This window comes from Bison bison, unplaced genomic scaffold, assembly GCF_000754665.1.
Source record: "Bison bison bison isolate TAMUID 2011002044 unplaced genomic scaffold, Bison_UMD1.0 scf7180017864123, whole genome shotgun sequence".
NCBI classification, from domain to species: Eukaryota; Metazoa; Chordata; class Mammalia; order Artiodactyla; family Bovidae; genus Bison; species Bison bison.
The window spans coordinates 372,364-382,402 of record NW_011494695.1 but is presented as its reverse complement, the minus strand read 5'-3'; the positions used below and the strand labels follow the sequence as shown (position 1 = coordinate 382,402).

General features: G+C 46.8%; 1 protein-coding gene across 1 annotated transcript in view; it reads left to right on the top strand.

Moving 5' to 3' along the window:
* SCARA3 (scavenger receptor class A, member 3) overlaps nt 1-10,039 on the top strand; it is a 19,808-nt gene that overhangs the window by 2,316 nt on the left and 7,453 nt on the right. Inside the window, exons 4-5 of the mRNA XM_010839596.1 lie at nt 4,986-5,084; nt 6,132-7,175. Coding sequence (XP_010837898.1) covers nt 4,986-5,084; nt 6,132-7,175 — 1,143 coding nt within the window. The remainder of the gene's footprint in view (nt 1-4,985; nt 5,085-6,131; nt 7,176-10,039) is intronic.

Genomic DNA, 10,039 nt, shown 5'->3' with positions numbered 1-10,039 from the left:
CCTCTCGGGGTGAGTGCGCGCCGCCAGCAGCATTGGCTAGTCCAGGGCTTTCTATCCCGGGCTGTGGGGGAATTTCTCATCAGGGGTCTGCTGGGCACCAGAACCCCAAAGACAAGCACAGATCTCTGCAGCTCAGGACCCACAATAGCATCTTCCTGGCTAGAGACTCTGAATACCTGCTTCAAGCTGTGAAGACTGGCTCCTAATTTCTGGTCAATAATGAGCTGTGTGGTCTTGGTCCCTCTCAGGACCTCTGTTTTCCTACTGGTAGATGACAAGATGGGCTTCCCAAGTGGCTCATTTGTTGAAGCATTCTCCTGCTAATGCAGGAGACGCAGGAGATGTAGTTTCGATCCCTTGGTCAGGAAGATCCCCTGGAGAAGGGAATGGCAACCCACTCCAGTGTTCTTGCCTGGGAAATCCCAGGGACAGAGGAGCCTGATGAACTTCAGTCCATGAAGTCACAGAGTCAGATACAGCTGAGCATCTGAGCATGCACATGCCCAAAGGACAGGATAGGACTCTGTTTCCGCAGTTCTCAGTTTCAGCTCCATGTTAGAATCGTCTGGGAGCTGTAAAAACTATGATGCCCGGGCCCCACCCTGGATGATGGAATTAATTCAGTATTTAAGCTCTTCAGATGATTCTGGTGTACTTCCAGGCTTAAGGTCACCAGATCAGATGACTTCTAAGCCCTTTCCGTGGTCCTTATGTTTCTCAAAGTGAGGTTGGATGCCTATCTGCATCAAGGTCACCCCCAGGATCTGTTAAAACGCAAATTCCTAGTCTCACCCAGACCTAGTAAATCAGAGTCCTGCCGGTGGGGCCCAGGGATCTGAACCTTGGTGGTTCTCATACACTCAACAGTTTTTATGACAGTCTGCATCCTGCCAGATTCAAGTAACCTCTGCCTTCTGTAGGCTTCCCTGGTAGCTCAGTGATAAAGAACCCACGCGCTAGTGCAGGAGTTGACAGCTTGATTCCTGGGTCAGGAAGATCCCCTAGAGGAGGAGGAAATGGCAACCTACTTCAGTATTCTTGCCTGGGAAATCCCACAGACAGAGACGCCTGGCAGACTGCAGTCTGTGAGGTCGCAAAGAGTCAGACACGACTTAGCAACTAAACACCACCACCACCAACTGCCTTCTGGATGCTAACCATTTATGTTTAAAAGTAAAAACAAATTTGAAAACTTCTTACTGCAATCCCATTCCATTCCTAGCTTCATTCTTTAAAACTCTTCTGTACAAAGGCAAGCCAGTAGGTTTGCTTGCTCCAGTGGACTAGACACTAGAGACAACTGGGCTGGGCCTCAGGTGAGGCAAGGGAGACACGGAGGACGGTCCCTGTGGATGCCGACCCTGCACTTGTATGACCCCTAGGATGGGGTGCTTCGTCCTGACCCCTCTTAGAGATATACAGTAAGTGGCTTTCCCCACTTGAAGGCGAGAGGCCCGCACATTAATGATTTGAACAAACAAATCCTTGTTGGAATCATCTTCCAATAATCCTGAAGGTGTTAATGAAATTCAGCACAAACCAGCACCTCCTATGTGTCACATATTGAGAACACTGAGATGAGTCCATTGTATTTCATCCTTAAAAGGAGTGGTTCTCAATCTTGTCTGCAGGTTAGAATTCTTTTGAGAGCATTTTAAAATGTATGTGCTGGAGCCCTTCTTGCCACGTGAATGAAATCATAGTCTCTGGGTAAGACCCAGGCTTTAATCATAGAGGAAAGCCCCCAGGCGATCCCAATGAAGTTGGAAGGTTGGGGAACCACTAATTAATCATAAAATATTATAATAACTATTATAATAGTTATATAGTAATAACAGTTATTAAAATAATTGTAATAGTTATTAATTTATTAAAGTGCACTCTCCCTGTTTTCATTAAATTATTATAACTGCATAATAAGATTAATATATTATATTAATTTATTAATTATAACTTTAATTGTTAACTATTAACTTAATAATTATTAAGTTAAATATTATTATTAGCTTGTTATATTATTAATTCTAGCATTAATATTAACTTTTCAATTGTATAATAAGATATTATTGATAAATAATAAATAACATATTAACATGTTCACAGGATTTACCTAGTGGTCCACTAGCTAAGACTCTGCAATCCCAATGCAGGGGGCCCGGGTTCAATCCCTGGCCAGGGAACTAGATCCCACATCATTTCAGCTAAGAGAGAGCCACAGCTAAAGATCTTGCATGCTGCAACGAAGACTCAGCACAGCCAACTAAAGAAATAAATATTTAAAAATAAAAATTTTTTTAAAGAAAAGAACTTCCCAAGCCCCTCACCCCCACTCAGCTCCACCTCTCTCTCTGCTAAATCACATCACAGAGTCTGGCCATCCAGAAAGTGGCTGAAATCCCTGGTCAGAGGAGGGTGAGGAACTGTAGCCCTGCCATTTAGAGCCAGCAACCTGGCCACTGGACCCTTAGCAGTTGCTGGTTGGCCCTCAGAGAGCCTCAGCTCGCAGCACCCATGGGGCCAGTAAGACAACTCCAGTAGCACACAGAGAAGAGCCTACATAGGCACGAGAGCCCTTCAGAAGGATGGGCAGTCACTGAGTGCCCTAGGCACGAGAGCCCTTCAGAAGGATGGACAGTTACTGAGTGCCCACTGGATGCCCCCTGGATGCCAGGCGCTCTCCCATACATGATGGTCATGAGTCCTCTGAACAAGGCTCTGAAACGGGAGGCTGGCTCCACTCCACATATGAGAGGGCAGAATGGGAGGTGAAATGATCTCCTCCAAGATCCAGGGTGAATAGGCTGAGGATTATAAAAACTGGGGGTGAGCAGTGTCTCTGAGAAATCAAAGGAGAACTTTAGATTTTCCTTTTTATTTTCACCTCCAGCCTGGGTGTCCCCACTCCTTAGGATGGTGCTAGCCTTGTTCATGGGGTTTATAATCTAGAGTACAGTTCGCAACCTTTTTTTTTGTCAAGGGCTAGGAAGTAAATTCAGACCATGTATTGACTTGGTCGAAACCAAACTCTGCCATTGCAGTGTTCCCAACAGAAGGGAATTTTTATATAATCGCTGAATTGTTTATATAGAGTATGAAACAGACATTAAAGTAATGATTTTAAAGTGACTTAAGGCTCAATAAGAAAATGTCCGTGACAGGATACCAATAAAGCAAAATAAAATAGATGAGATGTGCAGAACATCCCAATTTTGTACTGTTACCTTCTAAAAAATCCATGTATCTGTGTAGCTATAGGGGCTTGCCTGGTGGCTCAGTGGTAGAAGACCAGCCTGCCAATACAGGAGACACTTGCTCGATCCCTAGGTCAGGAAGATTCCCTAGGGAAGGAAACAGCACCCCACTCCCATTCTTGCCTGGGAAATCCCATGGACAGAGGAGCCTGGCATGCTGCAGTCCATGGGGTCGCAAAGAGTCAGAAACAGCTTAGCAACTAAACAACAACAGTGTAGCTATAAAATGGCTGAGATAAATAAGGTTTGAGATACACAAAAATGTTGATGGCAGCTGTATCTCGGTGATAGGATTAGGAATAATTTTTATTTTCTTTTTATATTTCTTTCTTATTTGTCTCTATTCTAGCCTATGGTCAGGTTATAGTTCTAAAGTCTGAGTGGATGGAAATTATACATGTATATGCATTCCTGTAGTCTTGCCTGGAGAATCCCATGGAGGGAGGAGCCTGGTAGGCTACAGTCCACGGGCTTGCATAGAGTCGGACATGACGGAGCTACTCACTTCACTTCATGCATGATTTATGTATTATATATTCTAATGCATACATACATGCCCCCATATGTATATATACATTTAAGGGAGATATGTAAAGAGATTATCTATGCCTATGAGTGAGTGAGTGAAGTGAGTGAAGTCGCTCAGTCGTGTCTGACTCTTTGCGACCCCGTGGACTGTAGCCCACCAGGCTCCTCCATCCATGAAATTTTCTAGGCAAGAGTACTCGAGTGGATTGCCATTTCCTTCTCCAGGGGATTTCCCCGATTTGGGGATCGAACCCGGGTCTCCCGCATTGCAGGCAGACGCTTTACCATCTGAGTCATCAGGGAATCCCTAATCTATGCCTATAGATATACACTAAGTCTCCTACATACAAATGAGTTCCATTTCAAGAGCATGTTTGTAAGTCTGGTTTGTTCGTAAGTCCAACAAAGTTGGCCTAAGTACCCAACTAACACAATTGGCTATATAGTATAGTATTGTCATAGGTTTATAATACTTTTCACACAAAGAATACATAAAAAACAACCAAACACAAAAAATAAATACAACATTTTTAACCTTACACTACAGTAACTTGGAAAGTACAGTAGTCCAGTACAAAAGCTGGCGTACAGGGGCTGGCATCAAGTGAACAGGCAAGAAGAGTTACTAACTGGAGGAGGGAGAGGAGGTGGGAGACGGTAGAGCTGGAGGGTCATTAGCAACAGGAGGCAGAAGGCAAGCTGCGATTTCACTCACGCCTGACACTGACGGCACAGGCTCTCTTGCTCCTTGCGGGATTCAATTCTATCTACCCTCTTGCTTCCAGACATCCTGGGTTTGAAATAAAGATATTATACTACCGTGCTCTATACAGCACTCTACAGTAAGCTACACAAAAGTGCACCCACTTGTAGAGGATGCACGTGTGTGACAGTGTACGCCAGACACGTGAACTAGCTTACGTGATTGGGCGTGCAAACGCACGTTCGCATCTTTGACAGTTTGAAACCTGAAGGTTCACATGTAGGGGACTTCTGGATATAGATATATAGATACACAGATACGTTTTTGAGAGAAGTGTGATAGACTCTGGCCATTGAAACATCTTCCCTTACAGCCATTGGGAAGCCCCTTAGAAGAAGAGTGGGTGGTTTTGGCTAACGAGGGGCTGATAAAAACGCCTTCTCAACAAATGACTGCTGTTTCTCTGAGCTAAGCCCCTTTTTGCATCCCTGTTTCCCCTGAAGTCTTCAGGAAAGTGGACTCTCTCTCAGAAGACCTCTCCCTGGCCCAGGCCATGTATGACAAGAAACTCGTGTCTATGCAGAAAAATCTCCAAGGGCTGGGTAAGTGTCCAGGGTTCAGGTGTGCTAATGACCAGGAAGGAAGGCCAACATTACTTGGAGTGGGACCAGGAATCTCCCCAGGCCATGGTGCCCTGGAACAGGGAAGACTTCACCAAGCTTCTAGGCTCAAGGGAAGGACAGTCATGGCTCCCTACCTCCCTGTTCAAATGGAGAACCCACCCAACAAGGGCTGCTGCCTTGGGATATGCCCAGGAGTGGGGCTGAGAGTTCTGTATGTGGCACAGATCTGCCCAGAGCCTCCAGGTAGAGCAGAGAGCTGAAGACAAGCCACTTGCCTTCATGTATCTGAAGTTATTGGGTTGGCCAAAAAGGTCATTGACACGAACGAACTTTTGGCCAGTCCAGTATTTTTTAAGGCTTTTCTAACACTCTTGACAAGTCGGCCCTTTCCTCATCACTGCCTTAAAGTTTGCATGGTTTACAATCTCTTTATTTCTTGCTTTCACAAGACAATCTTGTTCTGAGAATGAGACAGAAAGAGCCATAATATAAGGGTTTAGAGGGAGGCTGCTAGGTGAAAAGAGAAAGTTTTATTCTGCCACTAAATTAGCTGAGTCATATTTGGCAAGTCACTTCTCTGAGCTTCATTTCTCAGAAGTCTTAGGGGAAAAACGTTCCTGCACCCTTTTCTCCACAAGCTTATGAGAGGTTCAAATAAAAACAAATATTTATTAAAAAAATTTTTTTTCAGAACCAAATATTAAAATATGGGGAGAAATTTAAAAAATAAAATGGGAGGTTCTTGGCAACCTTAGAAAAGTTACAAAGATATATTTTCTCAAGACTTTGGTGAGGAGGTGTCCTAAAGCCTACATTTCCTGCAAGAATAAAGACTTGGGGTAGAAATAAGATGGCACAGAGGATAGCGAGGTTTTTCCAAAAAGGATTTCATAGCAGGTCTCAGGGAAGGAAGAGGGATAGGACAGCCACATGCCAATTCACGATACTCTGAAATACTAAATTGAAAGAAGCAACTTTGCCCTGTGAGCCTTCAGCAACTCAAAATGTTGCCCCTTTCTCCTGAAGATCTGAAAGCCCGGAACAACTGCTCTTTCTGCCACGAGGCTGGGCTGCTGGGGCAAGAGATCAGAAAACTGCAAGCGGAGCTGGAGGGAATTCAGAAGATGCTTCTAGCTCAGGAGGTCCAGCTACACCAGACCTCCCAGACCCACGACCTGCTCTCCACCACCAGCGGTCAAATCTCTCAGGAAATGGGCAGTTGCTCCTTCTCCGTCCACCAGATCAACCAATCTCTGGGGCTCTTCTTGGCCCAGGTGAGAGGCTGGCAGGCCACCACTGCTGGCCTGGACCTGTCTCTGAAGGATCTCACCCAGGAGTGCTACGATGTCAAGGCGGCAGTACACCAGATCAACTTCACGGTGGGGCAGACCTCCGAGTGGATCCATGGGATCCGGCGGAAGACGGACGAGGAGACCCTGACCCTCCAGAAGATGGTCACCGACTGGCAGAACTATACGCGGCTCTTCGGCAGCCTGCGCACCACCTCGGCCAAGACCGGAGAAGCGGTGAGGAGCCTCCAGGCCACCCTGGGGGCCTCGTCCCAGCGCATCAGCCAAAATTCCGAGAGCCTGCATGACCTGGTGCTGCAGGCCATGGGCTTGCAGCTGCAGCTGGACAACATCTCGTCCTTCCTGGATGACCACGAGGAGAACATGCACGACCTGCAATACCACACGCGCTATGCCCAGAACCGCACGGTGGAGAGGTTCGAGACGCTGGAGGGACGCATGGCCTCCCACGAGATCGAGATTGGCACCATCTTCACCAACATCAACGCCACCGACAGCCACGTGTACAGCATGCTCAAGTACCTGGATGACGTCCGGCTCTCCTGCACCCTGGGCTTCCACACCCAGGCCGAGGAGCTCTACTACCTGAACAAGACCGTCTCCCTCATGCTAGCCGCCACCGACCTGCTCCGGGAGCGCTTCGGCCTGCTCAGCGCCCGCCTAGACCTCAACGTCCGCAACCTGTCCATGATTGTGGAGGAAATGAGGGCCGTGGACACACGGCACGGGGAGATCCTCCGGAACGTCACCATCCTACGAGGTGAGAGGCGGGTAGGAGGGGGAGCCTGCCAGGGAGCTCCCAGAGGGGAACGCAGAAGGACCTAGTTTAGGGCGCGGTACCCTGGTGGGCTGATACAGCCCTGCAGCAAATGCCTGGGGCGACTGGCAGCTTTCACATCCTTGTCAACCTCTTTTGGAAAAGTGTATGGCAGTGATGAAGAATCCTCCTGCCAACGCAGGAGACGTGGGTTACATCCCTGGTCCGGGGAGATCCCCTGGAGAAGGAAATGGCAACCTGCTCCAGTGTTCTTGCCTGGAAAATCCCTTGGACAGAGGAACCTGGCGGGTTATAGTCTGTGGGGCCCCAAAGAGTCAGACACAATTGAGCGATTGAGGACGCACACAAGTCTCCTCACTTGCCTGACATACAAATTTGGATTTTTATACGTGGATCTATGTACGAATCTACAGAGAGATAAGGGCAGAGCTATCTTTTGGAAACTCTGTCTTCTCTTGTTTTTTCCCTTCCCTCCCCCTCACTGGTGCTCTCCACCATCTGCCCCTCAGAGGCCCGCCACTCTGATGCCCTCTGCTCCTCCCATCTCACCCTTGCATTTAGGGAGTGTTCTCCAGAGAAATATGAAAGAGAGAGAGAGATTAAAAGGAATTGGCTCGTGAGATTGTGGAGACTGGCAAACCCAAAATCTGCGCAGCTGATGTCCTGGTTCAAGTGCAAAGGCTGAAAGCTGCTATAGAACCAGGGAGAGATAGTCCATTGAAGGCTTATCGGGCAGGAAATGCTCTGTTACTCAGGGGAGGGTCCGCCCTTGGTTCTATACAGGCTTCAACTGATTCAGTGAGGCCCACCCACATTGGGGAGGACAATCCGCTTTACTTGGTACTGATTTAAATGTTAATTTCGTCCACAAGCACCCTGTGCACACACCCAGAATAATGTTTGGCTAAATATCTGGGTATCCCACGGCCCAGGTAGCTTGACACCTAAAATGCACCATCACAAGCGCATCCCTCATCACCTTGGCACCCATGCCTATTTCTTTGCTGTTGTTGTTCAGTCAATAAGTCATGTCTGACTCTTTGTGACCCCGTGGATGGTAGCCCGCCAGGCTCCTCTGTCCATTGGATTCTCCAGGCAAGAATACTGGAGTGGGTTGCCATTTCCTTCTCAAGGGGATCTCCCCAGATCAGGGATTGAACCCGCGTCTCCTTCATTGGCAGGTGGATTCTTCACCACTGAGCCACCTGGGAAGCCCAGTCACATTTGGCAGGTGGGCAGGGATCATTCAGGGAGCTTCAGGAGACAGGAGGGAAGTACCCACTATCCCAGACAGCATTGTTGTCTCCATGGAGCTCAGACCGGAGTCAAACTCTCTGATTCTCTGGTTCTCTTTAACCATTTAGTTTCAAATCTGTGTTGCCTTCAATTTTATGTCAGTAAGCATTTTTGCCAATATTTTCTTTACTCTAGATTGGTGGTGTTGCAGGGGGCGAGGTAAGATCTTGTGTGCCTGGTGTCATATTTTTTGCAACAAAGCCAGGTACTGAGTATTTCCTTAGTAACTGAGACAGTCTCACAGTGTTTCATTTAAAATATGTATCTGCATGACCTCTAGGATGCAGTGTTCCAGTGAAGGTGTTAGCAGATAGTTCTCATGATTCATCCTCTAGTACTCTTGTTTTCTTAGGTTGCGTTCAATCTAAGAATAACTGAAACATAAAGCTTTCCTCATGACAACGCCTATTCGTTTGGCCTCACAATCTTTTTTTTTTACTTTTATTTTAAATTGGAGTATAGTTGACAATGTTGTGTTACTTTCAGGTGTACAGCAAAGTGATTCAGTCATACACATACATGTATATATTCCTTTTTAAGTTATTTTCCAGTTAAGGTTATTACAGGATGTTGAGCAGTGTTCCCTGTTATACAGTAGGTCTTTGTCGCTTATTCATTTTAAATATAGCAGTGTGTACATGTCCATCCCAAACTCCCTAACTAGCCCTCCCCTCCACCCTTCCCCACTAGCCTCACAACGTTTGTGGACAAGACATGTGTCACAGATGGCGTGTCTTTATTTTACAGAAAGGTGACCTGAGACGAGGAAAAGTTAAGGGATAGTTCAAGGTCACACTGTGATTAAGATCCTGACCCACCATGGCTCTGAGGCGCAAATGTCTAGTGATCAGCCAGGAGACACTGAGAGTGTGAGCTTGCAGATACCAAAAAATGCATTTCCACTGAGGTCCTGCTTAGGTGTCATGTGTGGGACAGACTGGAAAAGAAGGAAATGGTATTGAAAATATCAGAAGTGAACCGTTTGAGACCTTCATCCAAGTATAACCCAACAATAGTCATGAAAATTTATATTTGCTCCTGTCCTAATGATAGCAGAGTTCTCATCAAAGAACTTCATCTTAACTGGAGACCAAGGTGAGACATCACTTTGAGCCGCATTTGACTCTCAGTTCAACCTTTGTATATTTATTTAAATGCTATCTTTTGGCTAACATTCTTCTTGGTTGTTAAATCACCACATATAAAGTCTCTCACATCTGAAAGAAGATTTCAGGGACAAAATGTCCATCACTTCCTACAGGAAGTATCATTTATTCACTCATTCATCTACAGACAGGTGCTGCCAGGCTCTCACGCTGGGGCTGGCAATGAGGTCTCCCTCTGTTTGGAGCCAAGCTGCTATCTAGAATAAAGGAAGAGGGACAGCCATGGCCAAGTGCTGACTGAAGGGCTGGGACTCACAAACTGTCCAGGAAGAGCCTGGATTCTAATTTGCTCTGGGTCTTTAGGCAGAATCCCTTAATCTTTCCGGGCCTCTGGTTTTTGGAGGCCGGGGAGGTGGGGGGGAGGCCTCCCCTGGGAGGGGCGGG